The sequence below is a fragment of the Saccostrea cucullata genome, unplaced genomic scaffold (genome assembly GCF_032062105.1).
Source record: "Saccostrea cucullata isolate Sc308-1 unplaced genomic scaffold, CSIRO_AGI_Scuc_v1 ctg6239, whole genome shotgun sequence".
Classification (NCBI taxonomy): Eukaryota; Metazoa; Mollusca; class Bivalvia; order Ostreida; family Ostreidae; genus Saccostrea; species Saccostrea cuccullata.
In genome coordinates, this window is record NW_026929253.1 from 2852 (window position 1) to 29752 (window position 26901).

Consider the following 26901-nt stretch of genomic DNA (forward strand, 5'->3'; position numbering starts at 1 on the left):
TTCAAAACAAGTAAAAAGAATGGGCTATATTATTCCAACTATTGTTTTTTTTTCTTTTAAAAATTTTCGAAAAGTCACGTCATAAATTTGATTAAGTCTTTATGAAAGATTATTGTATATAATGTTTTTAGAGTCGATCAAGCTATATCTCTTTTTTAATACGATTTAAAAAAAATTGTAGGGTTTACATGTAGGTGATGAATTAGGTTATTGTAAGAAACAGCAAAACATTGTTTTAACCGATTGCACAATATTTAATCACGAACAGCCTGACAAATTGTCTTTATAGTTACAGAATTTGCCCTTGGAGTCCCATCCTGTATTCCCTACACATTGCTTGGAGGTTGGTTTTCCCCAGGAACACATGTAAAACTTCGTACAGTTGTCTGGATCGGCAAAATAGCCAAACGTCGCAGGACAGGTAAAATTTCCAGATTCTAGAGTTAAATTAAGTTACATTATATGGAATCACTGTCACAGTGATGTAATTAATATCAAAAATGCTGTAATATGTGTTCGATAAATTTTCTTCCACATTTTAATACTTGTTAAGCAATGTCAATCTAATTTCAAAATATCTACAACTGCTTGATAAATTTTTATGACCATTGATAAAATGAAAGTTTGATTAAAGTTATTTACTCGCTACAAGTACATGTAGCCTATATCCATTAAATGGTTTTCCGACATGCAGTATGAAAAATGATCTAGCGAATTTATTATAATAATAATCAAACTATTATAATTAAAAACATGTTCTAGAGTATGTTCTCTTACGATGTTCTCAATGTCAAAGTCACATGACGGTGTAGAAATTTACCTGCTTTCACAGACTGTAACTTGATTTTACATCCAACAGTGTCTGCTCGCACACAAGTTGCTTTTTTATCACTCCAAGCTGTTCCAAATGGACATTGCATGGTAACGTTAGCACCATTATCACAAACAAAGTATTTGGTACAATCATTTTCATCGGGGGATGTGTCGCCTGTTTTGCAACCTGAAAGATTAACATTACAAAAGTTTATTTATAAATAATACAAAACTTATGTCCATATGGTTTTGGTTACTCTGAGCAAAGTTCTTCAAAGTTTCTGTTTTTATCTAAATGTATTATCTATATAAATATCTTTTTATTACAATTATCAAAATGAAGAATAACATACCCCCCTTTTTTCCACCTGTGCAACACACCACCAGACTATGAAATAGAATGTTGTTTCAATATTTATTTATTATTATTCTGTCACTATTTTATTGCATATCAAAAACAACTTCACTTCAGACACAAATCAATAAACAAAAATACATTATTTGCATTATATATTATACATTATACATTTTTGCTTTTCAATTTCCTTCAGTTACAGAAAACAATTTGAAATATTAAGATAAATGCAATGCAGGATTGGTGTCTTTCGCCTCACGGAATTAATGTTACTGCGTTTCTTTCTGGTACACAATTTCTGTTCATCCACATATCTTGAACCTCTCACATGCTTTATTTACATGTTATAATCTTTTTAACTGCCATTGAAAATGATAAAAGTTTTAGTAGCATTTTTAAAATCATTTGAACCTTGTTTAAATGCTGAATTCCATCTTTTTGTGTAGTTGTTATATATTATTTGAGAGTAGGTGACAATAAGGATTTTCCAATCTTCCACTAATATTGTGTCTAGCTCTGACGAACTATTGAAAAGTTTGATAACCTGGCCTAACACTGGCCTTCACTTTGGAAAAAAATATTAAGGTGAAACAATAAACATTATAAAGATAGAAAGGTTGGCTGTGCTGGAAATACAAGCCTTTCATTTCAGGTCCTCTGAAATCCGATTGATCTTCATGTGTGCACATTGAGTTTATATACTTTATATATTTTTTATGAAGAAGCTCAGAATATATGACTGTTATATATTCTAAGTACTTTTCTAATTTACCATATTCGTTTTGTATATGTTTTGGTTTTGTTAAATGTAGCGCCGAAAATGGACAACGCTGCATAATATGAATAAAAACATATTTATATAGATAGTATATTATAGAAACCATTTTTATCTTAAAAATTGTAAAATTGTTACTATTGAAAGATTTTCTTTTAATGTTTACTGTTTTAAACTATTTGATTTTGCAGAATAATGGTAAGGGCTAAGATGTAATTATAAATAGCACATATTAAATATGTTTACCTATATATAAATTACATTAATGAACTTACCTTAAAAGTACGATTGTATATAACCATGTAAATTGCATTTTTGAATTAAAACGTCCTTTCTGAAATACATAACATTTTGATATATCATAGATGCTTTTTCAAGTATACTGTATGATACAACATAAGGTGTGAAACCTAATTTTTAAAATAGATCATCCTCAGCCTTATCATTTAAATGGTATTTAGTATAGAGTTATGAGCTTAATTAACATATTCCAGCTCAAATCAGGAATATTTATTCCCTGATCATTCAAGCAAGGGCATAAAAGTCCCTGTGATGAATTCATAAAGCAGTTAATATTTTGCAAAATTAATAAAATAAATACTTTTAGTTTCCCAGTGTATAAGCTAAATGGTGAAAGAAATGCCAATCTATAAGAAATGAGTTAAATAGCAACTCAATTTATACTATCTAACCTGCGTTGTGGGCAGTTTTCGCTTTATAAACCGCGAAGCAGTTTATAGAAAAACGTAACAGCTCCAACCCAGATTGCTATTTTATTCATTTCTTATAATTCAATTTTTAACCATTGAGTATATAAAACATGATAGTTTCTACCTTAAAACGTCTTCAAATTGTTCATATTTTAAACGTTACGTCAAGTGAATTGATATGTTTTTGACACCAGTCATTATTACGTAGAAAACTCAGGTTATACAATTTAGATTAATTTTGTATCCAGACAAGTGACGCGTTAAAAGCAAAATTAAATAATACATAAATGACCAAAGCTACAGTTTCTTCGACTAAGCATAAAGTTAAATGATATTAAATTAAAAATGGATTACAAAAGTCAGGTAGACTGATGTCGATGAACGGAGTTTTACCCGACAAATATATAATCTACAGTATGATTTTTAAGCTTCAAAATTTTTTAAAATATACTGCCGAAGAATCGTCATAAAATTTTACCAAAATCAATAAAGAAGAAAAACATGTAAAATCAATCAGCACTTAAACATTGAATGAGGTGCTGTGCAGTTGATATGGCCAAGCTTAAATTTATTTTTAAAATATGAATAGAATTGCACATCAAATGACTTTTAATGCACGCCTGCTTTTTTCATGTTTTCTTAATGGAATTTCCAATTTAAAAAAAGGATGGCAAAAACATTTTATGAAACTTATTAAGTTTGATTTTCTGTAAAATAAAAAAAAAAACTGAAAAGAAAAAAAACTTTCGAAATGATAGTACTCACTTTCCTTCTTAATTAATGAGTTAAAGTCGTGGTAAACCCAATGAAACAGTATAACTGAAAGTCCGTTTCTACACTCTCAAGGTGTTTTCTTATTGATTTTGTCATTAGGCAGTAAAGCATTTGTTACATCGTACATGATGAAATTTAAAACGGATTTCAAATCATGCAAAATTTTTAACGTAACACTCTGCGCACGTCAAAGTATCTTTGTTGTTATTTTCCCCAGTCTCAAATTTATCATACTAAGATGAGAGCAAAATGCAGAACATTCGTTTAGTATTGATAAAAATTTGCCATGATTTAAAAAAATAAAGATTGATTAGTATTTCTACCCCATCCTAACCCTTCTCTCTCTGTCTTGTGTTTTAACATTGGTAAGATACACATTTAATTTTTATGACGTTTTATTATTAGTAAACTTAATTTTTAGCTCACCTCGACGAAGTCGAGATGAGCTTATGCTATACCCCCGGCGTTGGCGTCGGCGTCGGCGTCGGCGTTAGCGTCGGCGTCCCAGGTTAAAGTTTTAGGAGCAAGTCCATTCCCAAGTAACTGTAAGCCCTACCTGAACCAAACTTGCATGGATGATGCATCTAGGGATGTACACTACCAGACTTGCTTCGGATGCTGGATCTGATCTACATTTTCTAGATGAGTGACCTGGTTAAAGTTTTTGGAGCAGGTTAATGTTTTTGGAGCAGGTCCATTTCCAAGGAACTATAAGCCCTACCGGGACCAAATTTGCATGGATGATGCATCTAGGGATGTACACTACCAGACTTGCTTCGGATGCTGGATCTGACCTACATTTTCCAGATGAGTGACCAGGTTAAAGTTTTTGGAGCAGGTTAAAGTTTTTGGAGCAGGTCCATTCCCAAGGAATTATAAGCCCTACCCAGACCAAACTTGCATGGATGATGCATCTAGGGATGTACACTACCAGACTTGCTTCGGATGCTGGATCTGACCTACATTTTCCAGATGAGTGACCAGGTTAAAGTTTTTGGAGCAGGTCCATTCCACAGGAACTATAAGCCCTATTTGGACCAAACTTGCATGGATGATGCATCTAGGGATGTACACTACCAAACTTGCTTCGGATGCTGGATCTGATCTACATTTTCCAGATGAGTGACCAGGTTCAAGTTTTTGGAGCAGGTCCATTTCACAGAAACTATAAGCCCTATTTGGACCAAACTTGCATGGATGATGCATCTAGGGATGTACACTACCAGACTTGCTTCGGATGCTGGATCTGACCTACATTTTCATTCCCAAGTAACTATAAGCCCTATTTGGACCAAACTTGCATGGATGATGCATCTAGGGATGGACATTACCAGACTTGCTTCGGATGCTGGATCTGACCTATATTTTCATTCCCAAGTATCTATAAGCCCTAGCTAAACTAAACTTGCATGGATGATGTATCTAGGGATGGACACTACCAGACTTGCTTCGGATGCTGGATCTGACCTACATTTTATTCCCAAGTAACTATAAGCCCTAGCTAAACCAAACTTGCATGGATGATGCATCTAAGGATGGACACTATCAGACTTGCTTCGGATGCTGGATCTGACCTATATTTTCCATACAAGAGACTTGGTTAAAGTTTTGGGAACAGATCAATCCAAATGAACTTGAAGACCTTGATATCTGCATTATTAATAACAGTTATGAATATTTGTTTACACTATACATATACATATTTTTCACACTACAGGCTTAGAAATGTGTATATGCCATGTAAGGGGTTAAACACAACTTGCAAGAATATTGTTGTTGGGATGAATACTAAATATTAAGAAAATATGATGTGAGATTTGCATTACTTAAACTGATAACATTCGTCGAGGTGAGCTTCGTAATCTTTGATTACCTATGTTTGAGACAGCACCCACCGCATCGAAATAAATACATTTAATTTCTGAAGAAGTGGAATAATTTAAATGCCGGTTATCCTATGATTGAAATGTATTGGTTACAAGCGAATGATTTTGTCATCATTTAATTATTACTACAGACTGTGAAATATTAGAATAATGCAGATAGTTCTGAAAACATATGGTGCACGAAAACTTATTAGACATGGTTTGTGTCTTGCACTGTTACAGTAAGTATCTTTGATTTTGTCCAATTTTCTTCACTTATAATTATAAATACGGCTTTTTAAAAAAAATTATACAAGAACAAAACTAGAACAAAACTAAACAAACGCATTAATTATGCCGCTTTGTTTTATTTATAGCATTAACTATCCATTAATAAATATATAAAACAAGGGTAAAATAAGAAATTATAAAGAAAACACGAGACAGAACTATTTTTAATTTATATCTTAAAACTGGTTTTATTCAATATGCCAGAATGATAAGGGAAGTATTTACTTCCTAACATAGATTGATTGAGCAGCCGCTAACATATACTTACTATAATTTGATTTTAGTACTGCACGCGTCTTTAAACTATATGATTTGTAATAATGGAAGAAAATAAGAGACCTAACGAATTGTTTAAGTGTCAAAAATCAAATATTCTCCAATTATCTGGATAGATTGATTGTATAAGTATTGCTTTTACGTCTGATTTAATATGTTTTCACTCGTGAAATACATTATAATGGTTTCTGTTGAAAATAAAAATTTTCCTGATACATGTAATATTCATAGTATTATTCTTTAAATATGGACTGTAGTCACTTTAGTTTGATCATGTTTTGGACATACAAATGTAGCTGATGTTGAAAAAAATGTTATGCCATTTCAGGATTGCAACATGAAAAAAGTGTAGTGTTGCTGACGAAAGTTGGATTGTAAATACTGAAATACAATTAAGTCAAAAAATTAATTTCAAAACAATAGCTAAAATGCAATTTAAAATTTAAAAATGTTATGTAAATCACAAGCAGCATTAATGAGAGTCGAGAAGATCTGCTTACACAATAATGTCAGAAGTGCAGCATTTGATGTTTTGCTCCTCCGAATAAAAAAGAAACTTTTATCAGTATATCACTTTCTGTTTTTTTTTTCATTTTGGAAAATAAAGACAAAAATAACACTTTTATCAAATAAATCAATCAATTACAGGGTCTTTCTATGTTTCAAAAATATATTTCTATGGCTAGGAGTGTAATACATTTTTTTAAAGATTCAAGTTATATGATGAAAAGACTTTTATTCATTCTTAGAAGTATTCATTAAATAATTATAATAATGATCTACAGTGTATTTCTTTATTATGCTTGGTATTACTATGTTATAATGTTAAGTTGTACTTTTAAAATCCCTCCTTCTTTCAATTTTCTCAATTAAGATGTGTTTTATCTTTTTCTATTATTTTTATGAATGTTTAAATGAGCACGACTCTCTTGGTCAGGAGTGAAACAAATATGTTACGTTTAAAACTGATTCAATATGAATAATTACTAATGTAAAGAAGCAAAATGACGTGTAGATTATTTCGCTTCCTGTATTTCTCCCCTAAAGGAAAATAAACTATGAATTATGCTATATCTTCTAAATATATATTTCAGCTAGTTTTCTGACATACATGAGGCACATTCGAGATATAATGCAAAGTTTAAATACTCTCATCTGTTTTAATTATGAAGCAGTGGACTATAAATATTGCACAATTTAATTACCACTTCAACACTTTATGAATTTGTGTTTTTCATTGTTTTAATTCTAAATTTTGCAGAAGTCTAAACAGCTTTATAATTTTTAATGCTCTTCAACTATTTTTACTAAAAACAAATTGAAATCTTTTTTTTTTCAATTTCATCTTCTTCTCCAGAACTACAGAGACTATACCAGTTTCAACCAAACGTAGCACAAAGTATCCTTGGGTGAAGGGAATTCTCGTTTCTCCAAATCAAAGACCACCCTCTTCCAAGGTTAGATATTACAAAAAGGCAAAAAATTAATAGCATTATTGAAAAAATCTTAAGAACAAGGGGCCAGGAAAGATGAAACTCATGTGGGATCATCGTCTGATAGTGTAGATTCAAGTTTGTTCAAATAATTGCCCTCAGGTCTAGGGTGGGACCATAATTGACGAGTTTGACATTGGAATATATAGGAAAAATCCTTTTAAAATTTTCTTAAGAACAGCAAAGAAAAGATCAGTGATATTGCTGTGAAAGCATTCTCAGGCAGTGTAGATTCCAGTTTGTACAAATCATACCCCCGGGGATAGGATTGGGCCACGATGGATGGACAACATTTTACATGGGAATACTTAGTATAAAGGATTTTAAAAAATCTTCTTAAGAAAAGCAAAGCTATAATTTATCATATTAATATGGAATCATCTTAAGGTGTTTGTAGATTCAAATTCGTTCAAATCATGACCGCTGGGGATAGGGTTGGGCCACAATGGACGATCAAATTTTTACATAGGAATAGATAGAAAATATTTTTTAAAAATCCTCTAAAGAACAGCAAAGCAATTGTTGGTAAAATATTCATATGGAAGCATCCTCAATTATTGTATATTCAAATTTGTTTAAATAATGACCCCCAGGGGTAAGGTGGGGCCAAAATGAAAGTTCAGATTTAAAGGAAAAATGTCACAATTATTCAAAAAAATATTCAAAGCATCCTTTCTTAGTGTATATTGATTTTTGTTTAAATCATACTTTCTACTTTTGGGAGTAGGTCAGTACTTATGCATTTATGTTTTAAAATACTCAAGGGAATATAGCTTTTTTTCTTGCAACAGTGCTCAAGAGAGCGTTGCAGTGTTTGGCTTCTTGTTTCATAAGGTTTCTATATGACGTCGAGCTATATGAGTGAAAAATGTTCGAATGGGACGTAAATAAACACAATCAATCAATCCACAGACTAAATAATGTTTTCGACGTTTGTTTTGTTAAACGTTCCTATCGAAAATATTTCACTCATATGGAGACGCCACCACTTGCCGGATGAGAGCTAAAAATTCAAACAAATTCAAGCACCTTTAGGGCCATTGAACAGTGAAGGGTCTTCTGTTGAATAAAGTTGAAAAGAAAGGCCGAACAATTGACATGAAATATATGACGAAAAGGTTTTATTGGTTGACACTGATATTATAAAGGCCACAGAATTACAAAATACTAATACTTTAAGAGTCAATTGAACTCCCTCTGGAATCAACTTATTTAAGATAAGTGATTTATGGTCCTCATTATTGACTACATATACGTTACCAGTGATGACCTGTACAGTAAACGGTGTGAGATCCAACCGTAAGTTAGAAACGTTTTTCTGAAAATAATGTTAAAACCATTTTTTCCCTCTAAAACAATCAACAAACAAAATAAAAACATGAAACAAACAAATACAATGTGCTTTTATTGCCAAAACATATTACAATTCCCAACCGGCGAAAGATGAATACGTGGCTGCAACGTACGCAGAAGAAGAATCCGAGTAGATTGACACCTTGTCGTATTTGTTCAGGCTAAGGACAACCGTTGTTGAACAGGAATCGGAGTAGGACGATGTTCCCGTGTAACAATAACTTTGTTGTTTTATACTGCCGTTTACCCGAATACTGGTGTATGCCTTATTTCCGCTGGAGACGGTACGAATAGACCAACTGAACACGTACATTCCAGAATGTGGGGCTTGGAAATACTTGCTGTTCTTAAAAGCGTACCCTTGGTTCGTAATGACGTACGGAAAGGATACGATATTTCCACTACTGTATGCCAAGTTACTGGAAGTCCTTGCAGAAAATGCAATACGTGCACTGCTACCTGAAAGCATAGTTTGTCAGAAAAATCAATCTCAAACTTTCCTTTTCATTATATCCTAAATAATCAACAACAATCTTTTTATTAAAAAGTATGGACTTTGATTAAAACCTCTTATGTTGTATTTTTTTGCCAAATTCAACCCATACTGCAGAGAGTTCGCTTGCTGTGCAAGGTGTTGCATTAAGGTGTACCCTTGTACTCTTTGCAGATCAAGCTGACTGCCAAAGAATATGACACAGAATAAAGTGATATATGTTGATGTCATCCTAAAAAAGAACTTAACCTTATTAGTGTTGATAGATTATTGACTGTCTTTTCCTGGTTGATATTGCGATTTAAACTATTTAATGAATTTGACCAAAAAAAGAATGAAATACAAAAAACTACCTTGAATGCAACCGTTGTGGATTGATATGAATTGATTTTGTTATAGTTGGGTTTACTTATAATAATCATTTCGGGCCTGAAAACACGGAATGGTGCAAATGTTTCAACATGCAACATCTGCTGCACGCACATTTGACAACTGTGCTTAGAATTATTGACTTAGACAATTCAAATGAAACTGACTTCATAGGTAGGAAAATAATTACATGTACATAATTATATGCTATTTCAATTAATTTGTTGAAACGTAATTTGGAATAAAAAAGTTAATTCAGAATTTAGGAAAAATTAAAGAAAGGAAAAAATTGGTATTTATTTAAAGGCGTTATAAAAGTATAGGAAACTACCGGTAACGCGAGTAAAACCAACAAGTCACAGAATTATGTTTCCATTTTTTTTCAGAATGTGCATCCTTTTTTCTTTTCTGACAAATACATGTACCCCTTTACTGACCACTTAAATTCAATTAAAATTTACATGAAAGCATGAGCCCAGATAAGTAAATAATCAAAAAAAAAAAAAATGAAATCATTATATTTATTTCTGCATATATATCAATTATAGTTGAAAATATGGAAATAAATTAATCGTAAGCATATTGGTCTTGTTTAGTAAAGTTTACAGGAAATATTTGTTAAAGAATATTTTACAGAAAGTTGGGTGGAAGTATTGCTACAAAAGGAAAGGTAAAGAAGAATGAAAATTGTCAGAATTTAACCTCAACATACATCTGATAAATGTTTGTTTTACTACTTTAATTTAAAAAGAAAGAAAAGGAAGATCCACTGCACCTGTGAATTTTTTCTGGTGTTACTAAGTTGATACAAAGTACATGAATGTAAAATGATCATTTTTGGAGAACCAGAAAAAGCATGCATATAATAAAATTAAAATCTAAACACTCACTCTACGCATACACTAAGTCACAGATAATTTTAGATATATGAATGTCTATGTTATTTTACCGTTTTGTATCAGTAGTTTTTTTTTTAATTATCGTTTAAACATTTCTGGGAAATTAATAACATAAGAAGAGGATACAAAGTTACATTGAAGGGGTACTTGGAGGATGTACACGACGCAGACTGTTTTAGAAATTATATATTTCTTTAACATGGAACACGTATTCAACAGAAAATTAACAGAAATACTGTTTCAGAATTTTATCATTTTATCAACTCAACTTCAATTGATTCATTTCATTAAATGATCATTGCACATGTCTTACAACTCTTTTCTTTATGCTATTTTCATTTTTGTCATGGTCATGCCGGATACTTTATAATGTGATTAGTAAAATCTCCTTGTATAAATCGTTTACAAAGGAGAATCATAGAAAGTGAAGAGGGTATGAGAGATGGCAGAGTTTCTTTTAAACTCTTCGTTTCATAAAAAGTTCATGTAATCTCAAGTATTGATGTCCATATCAGAATCTCATGGGGTTTATATTTTGTAGTTCTGTCTTTTGACATTTGGACAATTTTATCGATTTATTTTCTTTACATCCATCACTTATTCATTTTTATTATTTACAACCATGAAATGATCTTTCCTCCAGTCTGTCCGAAAGGAATAAAATAATAATGGATTCTCAAGTTACAGAGAATGTCCGTTGAGACAAGTTCATTCAGCTGGTGCTTTTCGAAAAGATATTCGGATACTAGGTGCCACTTTATACCACGTACTCTAAAGAGCAATCAATTTAAAATAGATCTTTAAAGACTTCGAACAAATAAAAGTTCAGTTTTTTTGTAACTTAACATAATCAAGCACACAGGATCTGTACAATTCACAGTTTTTAAACAGTAAAATCAAATAGTTAGCAGGTACCGTTGATATACACGCATTTCACCACTTTGCCTTTGTTATAATGTTCAAGAGAATATACTCTGATTGCCAAAAGCAGAAAATATTAAATATGCCATAATAATTGCTTATATCTAACTCATTTATCTCAGAACTAAATGAATTCTCTCTTGGTTACCTTAGAGACTTTTATCATATCTATGCATAAAAAAAAGATAACAATTCTGAATTATAACAGAGCCATTTTATTTGTTTTATTTTTTGCAAATGTTACAATTCCCATCCGGCAAATGAAGAATAATATGATGCAATATAGGCTTTCGATGCATCGGAGTATATGCCAACATTGTCGCCTCTATTGAGTGACAGAACAACGGTATTGGAACATGAATCAGCATACGAAGTTGTCCCAGTGTAACATAAACTCTTTTGTCTGATGTATCCATTTACCCGGATACTTGTGTAGGCAACATGAGAAGAATATGTTCGGAGAGACCAGCTAAACGCAAACAGTCCAGAATGAGGTGCACTGAAGTATTGTCCATTTTTCAGACAAAGACCCTGGTTTGTGTAGACGTAGGAAAACTTTATAATGTTTCCACTCGAGTAGTAATAATTTCCAGAAGTTCTGGCAGAAAAGGCAACTTTTACACCAGTACCTACAACATAATAATGTAGGAGAAATTATAAAAAATATCCATTTGCTTAGAAATTTATTGCATGGCTGTTGGCTACTATTTAACATGTTTGATATATGATACTTTATTTTTAGACATATTAACTTGATTACCTCCATATCTATGGTTGTATTTATTCGCCAAATTCAACCCATATTGGAGATTAGAGGCTTGTCTTGAGAGATGCTGCATTAACGTGTATCCACGCACGGTTTGGAAATCCATTTGGTAGGCCACCAGGATGACAAAAATGTAGAACAAACCACTCATTGTTTTCACCTTAATCTAAAAGAGAAATTATTGAATTTTTTTCTGCTTTATGTTTGGGGTACAGAGCATTACATAATTTCTCTTTGTGATAAAAATAGATTAATGAATGATTTTAATAAAACACATGAAAGAAACCAGGTTAATATGTTACAATCATATACAAGAAATATTACCTCTTGTTTTGTATATTGTAATCTCTAGATAAGCAGAGTTCAAATCCTTGCTTGGAAAGCTCTAGCTTTCAACAATATCTTAGAACAAATTTTATTGTTCGTTTGCATGAGTTATACTGAAAATTGATTGTGTATTGGATACTTTACAAGATTGTATGTCACGCAGCAGACATGCAATTATGGTGCAACATAAGTTATTGACAACATAGCTTAGGAAAAATAAACATATGTAAAAATTTATAAGATTTATACTTACCAATGATAAAAATGAAAGACAAAAAATTGAAGGCATGATGCCAATAATATAATATTATTGGTTTTACATACTACATGTAAATTATTTATTCAATAATTCGTCACAAGATGGAATAATTCGAAATGTATTGTCAAATCTTTCTTTCATTTAAAAAATCAAGATAATTATTACAGATTAGAGTACAATTTCACAAACTATGTTAAATTCAGATTATCTTATGTGTAATTTTTGCAGCATTTCACTTAAATTAAGATTTTTATTTAAATAGTAATCAATTGATCTCCCCCCCTTCCGGATTTTCTTGAAATGTTTGCTGAGTAATGTAGAAAATGGAGTGTAGTTTTAGTGATTGATTTTTATACTTCGAATTACAGTGAAACCTGCCTTATCCGACATGCACTGGGAGACAAATTTTTTGTCGGAATAGACGAGATGTCGGATTGCACAGTGTTAAAAACAAGGAAAATAATATAATGGGAAAGAAATTTAACGTCGGAATTCACAGTGTGTCGGATTATTCAGGTGTCGGATTAGACAGTTTTCACTGTATTTATATTTTATTATTTGTTTCCTTGCAAAAAAAAAACAAACAGCATCTTTAACGGTTATTATAGTTGAGACAAGAAATATGAAAACAAAAGAAGTTTCGTGTAAATTTGCTTTCTTAAAGTTTGCATCCGTTTTATATTCCCATGATAAAGAGACCAATAAAAGCGATATTTCAAGCATTACAGAATGGAGCTATTTGAAAATTTTACTTATTAGTTACTGCCTAAAAGGTACTTGGACACAGATTTGAAGTTATTATTTTCTCTATAATATTACGGCTTATATATTTTAATAGCATTTCTCACAAAAATTAATTAAAAATCTTATTTCATATAAAAGATATTAAAATTTCATTTTTTTGGCGGCTTTGATTGACACATCCTTGCACTTTCACAAATTTAATTTTATTCTTAATCTTTAGGAAAAAGTGGCAATCTTGTTGAGTATAAATGAAAAATATTAATACTATAATCCAGAAAATTCAGAGTAGACATGTTCGAAAGCAAAACAAACACGCAATATATTGTCAGCCCGTGCAGTTGTGGTAAGCAGACTGTGACGTTTGAACGCACCCGTAGAATTATAAACACCAACAATAACAGAACTCGTGCCCTCTTTACAAAAACTGTGTACATAACACGAGTGTGCTCGATTTGCTAAACTCTGTACGCAACTCTTAGTTCGGAATGACGATACTTGTGAAGGAGTTTTAATTGCTTTCTAACATTTTTACTTTGAATAAAATCATTTTTCTGGATAAAAGTTTTGATATTTCTCATTAATACACAACAAGATTGCCACTTTCCCTAAGGATTAAGACTCAGGTTAAAATTTGTGAAAGTGCAAGGATGTGTTAATCAAACCCGCCAAAAAATTTAAAGTTTTAATAACTTTGAAATGAAATAATATTTTTAATTAATTTTTGTGTGAAATGCTATTAAAATATATAAGTCGTAATATTATAGAGAAAATATTGACTTCAAATCTGTATCCAAGTACCTTTAATTATTTACTTTCCTGAGTTTGACATTACATGTATGTCTTAATAAAATAATAGAGACAAAAAAGAAAAGTACCACTATGAATATTTTTAAATTTTAAAATCTCGCTTATGACGTTGCATACATATTAAGTACAGTAAACAAGAGCACCGCTTAGTGGAGCATTCTCGTGCAGCCGGAACAACACCGCTAATGACAATGTCATCATACCAAAGAAAAATTCTCAAGGGAAACAAGCATCCAGTATTACAATGTACTACAGAATGTGAAAGTTCAATTAAGGTAAAGGAAATAAAAGATATTGCAAAACTAATTTTCACCAAAAGTCTACGGTGATGTCATTCTGAGGGTGTGGTCCATTTAAAAAAAAGATCAGGTGCATAGCATCTGGGGGTGGGGTGTTGAGGGATAACAGGCAAACGTTATGGGCAGTGTCCCTTTTTCATAGCAGAAACAGTATGTTTGTGTTTGTGAATATAATGAAATACTGTAAACCAACTTTTATTTGCAACGAGTTTATTTCACGATTTTATGAGAGTAAACTAGTTCGTGACGACTAAATTTCGCGACAAAGCCCTTTTATATTCTGTTGTTAATAGAAAAAGAGACTTTAATGATCGGCTCACGAAGAGAAATATTCGCGATGATGAGGCTCTCGCAAAACTTGCGAAAATTTCTCGCATGCGAATTAAAGTTGGTTCACAGTATATGGAGATAAAACAATACATATCAGAGCATACATGTACATGGACTTCTGAAAGACCTGAGTTTGGATAAGGTGTCATGTAAGAGTTAGCATCACCTGCTGACCGGTCACATCCGCAAAAATAACTTAATTGATAAAATGTCGTCATGACATCAAAACGTCTAATTGAGGGCAACAATAAATATTTTCTTCTCTCTTGCATAAAGCTTTGAATAAATTTTGATTTTTCTTCAAATAAACAAGAATAGTTCTACCTCAAACTGGGCATTATTGGAACCTATGCGGCAGATTTTTTCAGGATCTCGTTTCCACATACATGTATTTACATAGATATTGTCAATCAGAAACTCAATCAATATCTTCAACCTCATAAATATCATAAAGTTGCCTAACCTTGGAATTCAATATGTGAAGAATAATAAGTGACAGCACCAGTAAAATTTGGAAAGTAAAAACGATAAAGCAAATATATATTAAAAATGAAGATGGACTACTTTTTGCTATCTTTGTCTTTTACAATGCTTGCCCGTTTGTGTGTTTATTTCTTTAAAACAAGATTTTTAAAAAAAAAAATACAGAATAACATACGTTAGTAAACATCAGATGTAACTTTGTAAACGTACCTTTAAGCGTCATATTGTAAACCATACTGCTGCTACCATGCACGATTCACTTCCCAAACAAAACTGCCATATTTTCTCAATATGTCGCAAGATTTCACCGTAAACTTATTTTCATTATGACTGTAAAATTGCTTTTAAAATATTTGGGGAAATTGGCTTTAAATTTTAAAATTGTTCGGGGGTGCATACATCTTCAAGAACAAGATTTCTATTTTTGTAACAATGCTCATTCTTAGGTTAAAGCCTTCACAGGACTAGATTTTTTTTAAATAGGCTTGCTATTTAAATTGATTATTTTTTGAAAAAGAGAGGTATTTTATCAACTTTTATACGTTAGAATTTCATTTTTTCAATAAAGAGTAAAAATTCAAATTGTCTGATTTCTTTATATTTACACTAATATAATTACATTTTTAAAAAATTTGTTTTGCATATTCAAAAATTTTTCTCATGTTGATTTTTCAATTATACATCTATAATTCTAAAAATAAATTGGAAAAACATCATACATGTAGCTACATTGTGTTGCATCGTTTTTGTATGTAAATGACAATTAGAAAATACAGAAAAGAAAGACTTATGTTAGAATAAATGTGTCCAATTAGAAATTTCATGCATTTCCTGAAGTTTAGGAAATATATATATTAAATTCCTATTCTGTTTAGGGAGTACACATATTTACTGATTTCAGCACTAGAAAAATAGGCGTATTTACCAACGGTGTTTTGGTAAGATTATTTAATATATAAATAATAAATTATGTACATATGCACAATATATTCAATATGAATATCAGTTAGTATATATGTAAATAGATAATCTTTGAAATTTATTTTAAAATAATAATGCATTATTGGTTGATATTTCAAAAAAAGGACACACTGCTTTAATTTTTGGAATGAGTTGTCTATATCACAATATAAATGTACTTTAACATAGTTATTTGTATGATTTTAATTTTCAAAAAATTAAATCGCTTACTGAAATTTCTTAATTCTTTCTTAATTTTATTTCATTTCTTATTATCCCATCACATATCAAAGTAGAGTGTCTTAGTGCCAGCGCTAAGGTTCTAGATTCCCCAAGCTTCCAGAATTACGGAACAGATATACAATTCATCACAGAAAAGGACATTTTTCCTTTGAACAATCTCTCATTATAAGCTACATAATATGCTTACGTTTATCATGCTTTAACACGATAACACAAAACCAGCTTGTTTCTAATGTTTCAAGTATGTTTACTAAAAGCCATTTTTCTAATAAATTTTCTATGTTCTCTTTTTCTTATTTATAAATAATAAAACCCTAACGTGAATAACTTATTTGGGTAAATGATAGAAAACGGAGTTGTTCATGAATTTCTAATTCGTCTTCCGTATATCTTTTTTTTTAAATCTGTGAAGTATAAAATTATATATTGAAAGAAAATTAAGTGAAGAAAATACTATATACAAGAACTTGGAGTAATTTACAATAAAGGAAAGAAAACTGAACAAAAAATCCATTATATGGAATATTTTAGACTAAAGAACAGTTAATATACTTTTATATGTTTCAAGGTTTATTTAAAAGAAGTTATGTTACAGTATTGACCTATTTGTTGAGAAGCTTATACAATCATTTCGTCAAAGTAAAATCAACGAATGAAATAATATCGCTACTCAAAAAGGTATACTTTGCACTTGCCAATTCTTTAAAATAGCGTAAAATAGAGGTAGTAGTATTAATAACGTTACATTGATATCTTATGATAATAATTATATTTTGGTTAACATTCTGAGTAGAAATATACTATACCATATAAACCATATAAAAAGTATTCAGAAAAATATAGTTTAGCATACATTTCTCTTTATTTCATGAGCGATTATGACAGAATTAAGGACATTTTGACAGATTAGACAAATGATTGCACAATTTTAACTTCGGGTCCCATCCTGTATTTTTCTGACATACCATCGATGTTGCCGTTCCATAAGAACATATGTAGTACTTGGTACAGTTCTTTGGGTCTGGAAACTCTCCAAAGGTACTTGGACAAGAAAACGCCTTTGAATCTATGAAAATATCAATAGTAATAACTATTTATTTATTAGGAAGGTCATGAATTGAATTGAATTGATTTGACTTGGAATTTATTATAATTTTCTGCACCAATATTCTTGCAAAGCTATAAAACTGTAAATCTGAGGCATTAGAAATTCTGATATTTAGATTTTTTGGGCGTTTTGATAATTTTTTCTACTCACGCTAGTTAAAAAAAAAGCATAACATAGAATCTATTGCATAAACTTATTGAAGCAAATATTTAAAACAGTAGGAAAAAAATATGGTACTCTAGGATTTTACAACCGCTTCAATTCAATGTTTGTCTTTCTGGTAGATCTACACAAAATTCAATGAAAAGTAGTCTTTGATTTAAGATTTTTAGAATATAATTTTTGAAATCATTATTGTATTTGAATATCCAAACCTCCTTACATGTTACGTCCACATAGAAATAAACATGAAATACATAAAATATAACATATTCATCACCCTTATCATCTTGTAATTTACATCTCACTTCCGCGGCATCTGCACATGTGGAATTCTTTTGGTGCCATGCAGTTCCGTAAGGACAAGTCATATTCATTTGATATCCATGTACACAAGCCTGATACATTGTGCAGTCAGTAGGATGAGGACTTAAAGATCCATGGACACAACCTAAAATAGACAATGAAAATGGTCAGTAGCAGACTTGCAGTAATAGGATAAACGTATTATATAAAACATTAAGTCTTCCTTGTTTTGTGGCTCAATTACAGAAGATTAAAAGAAAAAAAGTGTTTTGTATGTTTTCGCAACAAGCACATGCTATTGCCTCAAGAAATTAAAATCATAGGTGACTGCGAATATCAGAAAATCATATTTTCAAATAGTATAGTATATAAGGTATTTTGACTTACTTTTACTTTTTCCATAAGTAAGGTTGCTAAATAGGCTTAGAATCAGTAACACAAAGGCTAACATGTTCATAACAGAATGAACTATTGCACACTGCCTGGCAACTTTTATTTATTCAATTTAATTGAATTACAACAATGTAACATCTGTATATTTAATAGCAAAGGAAAATCACTTGAATGCATATAAATCATTAAAGATGTCAAGGCAAGTGCATGTTTTCTCTCTTTGAATAAATATATAATAAAACTTCTGCCCACTTAGTAGGAAGAAACATATGTTTAATATCTAATGTAAACAAATGCACTACAAAAGCTTATGCAATGTTTAGTGTTGGTCATAATAAACATACATGTAAGGCTTTATTATGAGTTCAAATCAACATAGATGGTTGAGAATTACTCATTCAAATGTGCCATGATTTTGACAGTTGGAAACTTATCATCAATCTTGCATACGTTTTTATATGACACAAGCTAGAATATTATTATCAAATATGAAATCGTCATTGTTTTTATGTACTTCTTTCTTTCCAGAATGTTTGAATTGCGATCAGTTTTACACAGAAGTCCAACAATACACAAATAAAGAGCAGGACGAGCACCGACCTCTGAACACAGCAGAGGTAGCATCAATTGTGATGAAGAAATTTCAGTATAAAAATGACTTTCCAGTAAAATAATCCACTTACTTTTAAAGCATGAAAAAATGTATTAAAGTATGCTATTTTTCTTGTTAAATCAATTATTATGCTATTCCATTAAACATTTTGCATCTATTTAAAAACTTTTTTGAGTATCGTAAATAAAATATCAGGTGCAGTTCTCTGTAATATTTTAGTTCTTGATATTTTTGTCCCTAATAACGAATTAAAATGAGCTAAATTAATTGTCCCCTATCTTCACTCAGTGCAACGGCTTGAGGTTTGCAATAAAGTCGTAAATTGGGGAGGAGATCGTTACTTGGCATGTTTTATTCCACTCTGTGACATGTAGACAAGTCCTTCTGATGAAATAGTTTGGACCAAAGACCCGTTTTGCAGTAGATGTTAGAAATAGCGAGACTCCTCACTGCCCGGTGGCAGTACAGGTATCAAGTACAACTGTAAAAATGTACAGCGTACCATCGAAAAATGGGACACCAACAAAGAAATTGACACAGTTAGTGAAAGTAATATTCCTGATTACATGTATAAAAGTGCCAAGTCTTGCATTCCTTGATAGTTCAAGTGATCTCCACATTTTGTATTTCTAGCTAGAAAATATAAACTACAATTTTTTAGTACACGGAAACTCTGCAGGACCTAAAACAAAAATCTGAAATATAATCCTCTGGACAGTATGTTCGTGTTCATGTTCCTCTTCACCTTACAATGTAAAAAAAGACACGAACTATGATCGAGCTAAACAAAATCAATGTTTATATTTATTTTAAAAATATGAAAAAGATCGTAAGTGCCGAGTAAAGGCACTTAATTAATATATCATTCCACGGGTTGATCCAAAAGTAATGTCACAGTGTCCAAATCTTTTATATTTGGCGTCATATTATCAAAATTAATACAATATACCAAAAGATGCACAAATATAAATCTAAATAAAGTTGAAATTTTAATTCAGTAATGTTTATTTGAATTTATTTTATACACGTTTAAAACATAGAGCATAGGGGATGTCGCCGCGTCACAACAGAAGGTCACGGTTTTAAGTGTTATTTTTTTCTTAGAATGAAAAAGATAAGCAAATTAAAAAGATTCTAAAAAAAAACAACACCTAATCTCCCAATTTTTTAAAAGACACAATTCTCGTCATCTTCTAGTCTTCAATTGAAAATTAAATGACGGCATTGGTACTGTGATCATAAAAATTGTTATTTTACTCTTTTGAATTGAACAAAAAGGGATTGTCAAAATGGTGAAAAAAAAAAAGGCTAGACGAGTTGTAATGCATTTCTGCTTCAAAATATGGGAATCATCACAAGCGACAGTTTCGGTATTAATCAGACTTAAAGAATGAAGAATGTAAATAAGAGACATTTTTATAGATGGTTTCAGCAATTTTGGGCGGGTGATTGGTCACTGAATGATCAACAGAGGACAAAAAGATCGAAAGATGGGAGATGGGCCGAAAACGTTCAATGGTGTGTGACATCGTCAAAAAGGACAGACGTATAGAGTGGCATGTGAATATTTAAGCTTGTCTTATGCTACTGTTTAAATAATTTTGTCAGAGGGGTAAAATATGAAAAGAGTAAGTGTATAATGGTACCAAGAATTCTTAAAGAAAGTGGAATTAGTGAAAGTGTTTGCGAATCAGAAATATTTTTTTTAAATGAAACGAAGGGGAAACGCTTAAAAGCATGACGGTTTTCCGTCATATGACGTTATATTTAGGTGCGGCGACTACCATAAACGCACGTTGTTTAAAATCCGATATCTAGGAACTTATAAACCATATTCCATTTATTTTTTCAGGTCTAATTTGAAATAAATAAAGCTTTCATCATGTGTAATTTTGTTGCTCTACGTCGATTTATAGCAATTTTTCAAAGTTGTGACATTACTTTGGATCAACTCTCGTATATGTCTTAAAGTTTAAAGAAAAGAACTCACCTCTTATATATGCCGATTTTATTCATTTTTGTATCAATTTAATATTAATTAAAATGAAAAGCAATTTTATCTGCATTTTTTTTCATAATTTGTTTGATAAAAATGTTAAACTTTTATGATCAATTAGACTGAAACAAAGAATAATTATTAACTGGCCGGAAACTCTTCGATAATAAGAATTTTTATTGTGTTAAACTCTATATGAACATCTGTTTTTGTTAGTTTTGAAAGTTGCATAAAAAGTAATCGCATATCAGTAATTGTATATAAACAATTACGCTTTCTTGAAAACGACACAAGCTTCAACAATTATACATGTACTATAGCCAATATTGCAAATAGAACTGAACGATTTCTTTTTGGCTTTGTTCATGTTATAAGTCGATGATGACAGCTTTCTCATTAAAAAAGTATTTTTTATATGTAATTTTTAAAAGAAAATATAATTAGTAAATATTAATATATATCCTTGTAAAGTATGAAAAGTACAAACTATATTGGAATTTTCTGTATCTAAAGCTGAGCTCAATTATTGTTGATTTTATTTTGGTAAAACTTAAATAGTCCAGGTGACAAGCTTACATGTAGCTATCTTTAAAAGCTAATAATCTTTTATTATTTGGCTTTTAAATGCATCTTTGAATTTAAAATGTTTTGAATTAAGCGAAGAAATCGATGTTTTTATTTTTTTATATACGTGGTACATATTGCCCTTTTGACCAATTACCCCCCCCCCTCTCTCTCTCTCTCTCTCATTATCTACTTGAATTAGAAATCTTGTATATTGTACACAATTGTTTTCAAAATTCCCAAGAATTAATTTTAAATGAAGCTCTTGTATATATATATATATATATATATATATATATATATATATATATATATATATATATATATATATATATATATATATATATATATATATATATATATATATATATATATATATATTAAAGAATGGAAAATAGTTGATAATGTGATTTTAAAAATAATATCTCTTTTTTGATCAATCTTGATGAGAGACTCAAAGAACAAACCATGTAAAACTGACGAGTTTATGTACATGTAATATGCGTAAGCAGATATTTTTTATTTTCTTTAAATTCAATATATTGATTTGCATGTTTGTACAACGGCTTGTGATCTTAATGAGAGTTTTGCATGAGAACAAATGTGAAGTTGTACCATCTTGATGATCACTCTGTTCACGGTTGAGCTGTGTTGTTTCTATCGTGTGAATAGCTTGTCAACGTCTTTTAAAAAGGTAAAATTACATCTTATTTTTCTTAAACAGTTTCCATTTCAAAATCTAATACATAATGATAATATATAACCAAAACATATATATAAACAAAAAAATAAAACCTGATTAAACACGAAGTAAAATAAAGAAATATGAATTTGAAAATTAAAAAAAATATATAAACATCATAGTTTTTAATCTTTAATTTATATAGAATAGGTTTAATTGCATTTAAACCACGCAGCTTTACAGCTTTCAGAAGGCTTTCGTTTTTATTGAAGATAAAAAAAAATAATTTATTCTCATAATTATTATTAAATCAAACAAAAACATACTATTCATTGTACTTTCTGGTAAAAATATATAAGCTATAACCACAAAAAAACAGATTTATGAAAGATGCATCAATTCTTAGCATTGAATGTTTATCTATTTTAAAAACAATCTTTTAAGTAAAGGATGTTGACGGTCAGATCTTTGATTGTCACCTGCATGATTTGCATAATTGTAAATCAAGTCGAAAGTACATGCCGGAACTACTGTGATAACCCCAAGACCGGTAAAGGAAAACGCCCTTGTTCTTCTACACAAACAAGACAAGGAACCAGTTACCATTCTTTTGGTCTTCTATGGTCTAGTCAGTGTGCAAAAGGAAGGTTAGTATTTTATGTATAAGCTACTTCGACATTCTAATAAATTACACACTTTGAAATATATATCTAAATGACATAAATGAATTGAATGTATATTTTGATGTACTGTTTTCAGCTACCTTAGCTACTCTAAGGCGTATAAATGCTGTGACATAACTTGTCCAGGTAAGATAAGAAAAGGGTGTGAGTGGAATACGGGCGTAATGTACTGGATATTAAAAAATTCGACATTTACTTTCTTTAAAGTTAAGCATTCAATAAAATAGTGGGTTTTTATGTTTTACTTCCATTCGAAATAAGCAAGAATATGGCAGAATACAAAATATGTTTACTTTAAAACAAAAATATTTTTCGCACAGTCATAAATATATTAAGCAAATAAAAAAAATACGATAGAAATACATAATAAAATCATTATATATCTAAAACTATCATTTAAGTGTATTTTATTTCCCAATATTGCACATTTAGTGGACGATGGGAACAATGGAGCAGCTGGTCAATGTCCAACTTCTGTACAAAGACATGTGGAGGAGATGTTCAAACCTGCCAAAGAACACGAGAGTGTAATAAATCTACACCAAAATATGAAGGAAGACATTGTTATATATCTAACCAGAAGTCTCTGTCGAGACTGAAGCTCTACTGGTTTGAACTTATAGCAAAGGAAGAGAAGAGTACTTAAGCAGCTGGGATTTGAAACTTTACAACAGCAATATATAGAATAATGATCGTTGATAAAGTCTCTTTATGTTCTTAGTGTAGTCTACTTGTGTGCCAAGTTATATTGAAATCAGACCAAAACTGTAGGAGGAGTAGCATTTTGAAACAATTTTACAGATATTTCTATTTTTAGTAACCACGGCAACACCGTTCATCTAAATCAAAAACCGATACACAGAATTATGTATTTTAGTGTAGTCTACTTGTGTGCCAAATTATATTGAAATCAGACCAAAACTGTAGGAGAAGTAGCATTTTGAAAGAATTTCACAGAAATTTCTATTTTTAGTAACCACGGCAACACCGTTCATCAAAATCAAAAACCGATACACAGAATTATGTATCTTAGTGTATTCTACTTGTGTGCCAAGTTATACTGAAATCGGACCAAAACTGTAGGAGGAGTAGCATTTTGAAAGAATTTCACAGAAATTTCTATTTTTAGTAACCACGGCAACACCGTTCATCGAAATCAAAAACCGATATACAGAATTATGTATCTTAGTGTATTCTACTTGTGTGCCAAGTTATACTGAAATCAGACCAAAACTGTAGGAGGAGTAGCATTTTGAAAGAATTTCACAGAAATTTCTATTTTTAGTAACCACGGCAACACCGTTCATCGAAATCAAAAACCGATACACAGAATTATGTATCTTAGTGTATTCTACTTGTGTGCCAAGTTATACTGAAATCAGACCAAAACTGTAGGAGGAGTAGCATTTTGAAAGAATTTCACAGAAATTTCTATTTTTAGTAACCACGGCAACACCGTTCATCGAAATCAAAAACCGATACACAGAATTATGTATCTTAGTGTAGTCTACTTGTGTGCCAAGTTATTTTGAAATTAGACCAAAACTGTAGGAGGAGTAGCATTTTGAAAAATTGTTTACAGACAGACGGACAGACAGACAGACGGACAGACGGACGGACGCCGGACGCATTACTATCGCATAAGCTCTTCTGGTCTCTGACCAGTAGAGCTAAAAATATCATTTAAGTGTATTTTATTTCCCAATATTGCGCATTTAATGGACGATGGGAACAATGGAGCAGCTGGTCAATGTTCAACTTCTGTACAAAGACATGTGGAAGAGTTGTTCAAACCTACCAAAGAACACGAGAGTGTAATAACCCTACACCAAAATATGAAGGAAGACATTGTTATGGATCAAAGACTGATTATAAGCATAATAGCTCTTTCATCAAAAAATGTCCAGGTTTGGAAAAATTCATAATTAATGATATCATTTTTTGTTCGTTTGTCTTTTCAAAATAATTTTTTTATGCAAAGCTTTAAAAGGAAAATGACATTCTAAAGAAAATAGTAAAGATATATTACATACATATGTACTAGAAGACTAATATCATAATCGTGGATCATTTAAAAGACATTATCTACATGTATTTATACAAAACATATCTTAAGATTATCTAAGAAATATTAAATCTAAAATTCCATGTCATTGTCGGTTAATCCGAGGCATGGAAGAAAAGTCCTGAGTTAGTTGGTGCTATTGTAAATATCTGTATGCCGAACAAAACAAGTTACATGTAGTCTCACATCTTTAACACATAATAAACCTTATTGAAGTCAATGGTGTTTGGGAGAACTGGAGCACTTGGGCTTCCCATGATTAGTGCTCTGTTATCTGTGGAAAAGGTGTCTTATTAGAAAGTCGATCAGGTTCCTGCAATGTTCCAAAGTACGGAGGAAAAGATTTTAATGGATAGAAAACGGAAACAAGAAAATGTGCTTGCAATAAAGGATTTTGTCCGGGTATTTGTTTTTTTATTGATATTAAACAGTAAACCCATTATGTAAAATTTATTCATATGTTGTATGTGCTTAGAATGAAAATAAAATCAAAACAATAAGCTGAAGAGTATATATTTTAGTGAATGGTGCTTGGTCCTCTTGGGGTGAATGGGAAAAAGCTGGGAAATGCTATGTCACATGTGTCACATGTCAGACCATTGCCGAAGCAACAGATGGTACGAGATTCGGTTTATTGATCCATGGGCAAGGAAGAGAAGACGGATATGGCTACGCTGGAAACGTTGTCCGTCCGGGTATTGTTTGAAAATTGAAAATAATTTTGTTCCTTATGTTATATGGTACGTTTTAGAATAAATCCTAAAAATGCTTTCCATTTTCTGATGATGAGTGAAGAAGATTTTAATTTCATTTAAAATGACTGGTTTGAAATTTCTTAAATTCGAATGAATGTCTCAAACGAATGAATGTCTCAAAGCAGAGTGCAGACAAAAATTAGTGTACCGTATATCACCTACACAATAAAACAACATCTTATTTTAATCTAAACAATAAGCTTAGTGTAAACTTCTTCTTTATTGTCAAACTTTTACCAAAATTAAACCTTAATATAGTCTTTTAACATTTTGTGCCAGGACTTTTAACCTTGGTATGTTTATATTCTTTATGATGAAACATTCATCTTGGTCATTCAATTTTGTCCATTTCAGCCTGAACTTTACGTTTCACCCCCTATTTGTAAATCTTTATAAACTGTCATAACACTGGACGGTTGAATCTATAGACTTCATAGTCTACGTGTACATGTATACCGTTCGTGACAAGACCGTTTTTGAGTACCAACAACTTTAACCCTTTCTCAAAGATCTTAAAGTTTTACTTTCAATCTTTTGTTACGATCATTTGACTCTTAGGTTCGGGCCTGGCAATCTTTTTTTTTTTAATCAGACCATATATTTTCATGTCAATCAAAGACAGATAATTTATTTTCAACACTATCAAAAGACAGACATTCTTCTTCAAAAACAAATTAACAAAACGAAAATACAATTGTGAAATATAAAAGCACCAGCAACACCTGTTCAAAAGTTTTGGCCAAGAATAAGTTTCTAGAGGTAGGTCAAACTCCAGGGTCAAGGTCAAAATGTCAAAGTTGTTGGTTTCTAAAATATTTTTTTCACATGGGTTTCATATGAGAAGTTTGAAAAAAGTAGCCCTTACCGTTCAACAGTTTTGACTGAGGTTAAAGTTACATAAAAGTACGTAAATCTCCAACGTCAAGATCAAAAGTTCATGGTTGTTGGTATTCAAATGAAAGACCCTGTCGC

General features: G+C 31.0%; 4 protein-coding genes and 2 long non-coding RNA genes across 7 annotated transcripts; 2 read left to right on the forward strand and 4 right to left on the reverse strand.

Moving 5' to 3' along the window:
* Window positions 1–218: 218 nt before the first annotated feature.
* On the reverse strand, window positions 219–3500 carry LOC134280227 (peritrophin-1-like). The gene is made up of 5 exons (XM_062762640.1): window positions 3419–3500; window positions 2219–2277; window positions 1167–1201; window positions 821–1000; window positions 219–437 (listed from the first exon to the last, which is right to left on the reverse strand). The coding sequence occupies exons 2-5, from the start codon at window positions 2254–2256 to the stop codon at window positions 259–261; spliced, it is 432 nt and encodes a 143-aa protein (XP_062618624.1). The 5' UTR covers window positions 2257–2277; window positions 3419–3500; the 3' UTR covers window positions 219–258.
* Window positions 3501–8738: 5238 nt separating this feature from the next.
* On the reverse strand, window positions 8739–9449 carry LOC134280228 (uncharacterized). The gene is made up of 2 exons (XM_062762641.1): window positions 9273–9449; window positions 8739–9164 (listed from the first exon to the last, which is right to left on the reverse strand). Exons 1-2 carry the CDS (start codon window positions 9427–9429, stop codon window positions 8773–8775), a joined length of 549 nt encoding a protein of 182 aa, XP_062618625.1. The 5' UTR covers window positions 9430–9449; the 3' UTR covers window positions 8739–8772.
* A 2137-nt stretch (window positions 9450–11586) lies between these two features.
* On the reverse strand, window positions 11587–12555 carry LOC134280229 (uncharacterized). Of its 2 annotated transcripts, none has more exons than XM_062762643.1 (3): window positions 12478–12555; window positions 12148–12319; window positions 11587–12016 (listed from the first exon to the last, which is right to left on the reverse strand). In XM_062762643.1, the coding sequence occupies exons 2-3, from the start codon at window positions 12302–12304 to the stop codon at window positions 11628–11630; spliced, it is 546 nt and encodes a 181-aa protein (XP_062618627.1). In that variant the 5' UTR covers window positions 12305–12319; window positions 12478–12555; the 3' UTR covers window positions 11587–11627. The 2 variants fall into 2 exon arrangements, with proteins under 2 accessions (XP_062618627.1, XP_062618626.1); XM_062762642.1 differs by having other exon boundaries at window positions 12148–12313; window positions 12478–12519.
* A 4888-nt stretch (window positions 12556–17443) lies between these two features.
* LOC134280230 (protein obstructor-E-like) lies at window positions 17444–18629 on the reverse strand. Its single transcript, XM_062762644.1, has 3 exons — window positions 18566–18629; window positions 18142–18323; window positions 17444–17663 (listed from the first exon to the last, which is right to left on the reverse strand). Exons 1-3 carry the CDS (start codon window positions 18627–18629, stop codon window positions 17493–17495), a joined length of 417 nt encoding a protein of 138 aa, XP_062618628.1. The 3' UTR covers window positions 17444–17492.
* A 3780-nt stretch (window positions 18630–22409) lies between these two features.
* LOC134280231 (uncharacterized) lies at window positions 22410–23235 on the forward strand. Its single transcript, XR_009994867.1, has 3 exons — window positions 22410–22438; window positions 22876–23073; window positions 23186–23235. It is a non-coding gene; the product is annotated as an uncharacterized LOC134280231 (long non-coding RNA).
* A 1587-nt stretch (window positions 23236–24822) lies between these two features.
* Window positions 24823–25912, forward strand: LOC134280232 (uncharacterized). The gene is made up of 3 exons (XR_009994868.1): window positions 24823–25016; window positions 25391–25576; window positions 25696–25912. It is a non-coding gene; the product is annotated as an uncharacterized LOC134280232 (long non-coding RNA).
* Window positions 25913–26901: the final 989 nt, after the last annotated feature.

Bases quoted from the DNA above. Each gene is read 5' to 3' on its own strand.
- LOC134280227 (XM_062762640.1), bottom strand. From the start codon at position 2,256: ATGCAATTTACATGGTTATATACAATCGTACTTTTAAG. The intron at 1,202-2,218 runs GTAAGTTCATTA...TCTATTTCATAG, and splicing joins TATACAATCGTACTTTTAAG to TCTGGTGGTGTGTTGCACAG. The intron at 438-820 runs GTAAATTTCTAC...ATTTAACTCTAG, and splicing joins GTTACAGTCTGTGAAAGCAG to AATCTGGAAATTTTACCTGT.
- LOC134280228 (XM_062762641.1), bottom strand. From the start codon at position 9,429: ATGACATCAACATATATCACTTTATTCTGTGTCATATTCTTTGGCAGT. The intron at 9,165-9,272 runs GTTTTAATCAAA...CTATGCTTTCAG, and splicing joins AAAAAAATACAACATAAGAG to GTAGCAGTGCACGTATTGCA.
- LOC134280229 (XM_062762643.1), bottom strand. From the start codon at position 12,304: ATGAGTGGTTTGTTCTACATTTTTGTCATCCTGGTGGCCTACCAAATG. The intron at 12,017-12,147 runs GTAATCAAGTTA...ATTATGTTGTAG, and splicing joins ATACAACCATAGATATGGAG to GTACTGGTGTAAAAGTTGCC.
- LOC134280230 (XM_062762644.1), bottom strand. From the start codon at position 18,629: ATGTTAGCCTTTGTGTTACTGATTCTAAGCCTATTTAGCAACCTTACT. The intron at 18,324-18,565 runs GTAAGTCAAAAT...TGTCTATTTTAG, and splicing joins TACTTATGGAAAAAGTAAAA to GTTGTGTCCATGGATCTTTA. The intron at 17,664-18,141 runs GTTATATTTTAT...ATAGATTCAAAG, and splicing joins ATGATAAGGGTGATGAATAT to GCGTTTTCTTGTCCAAGTAC.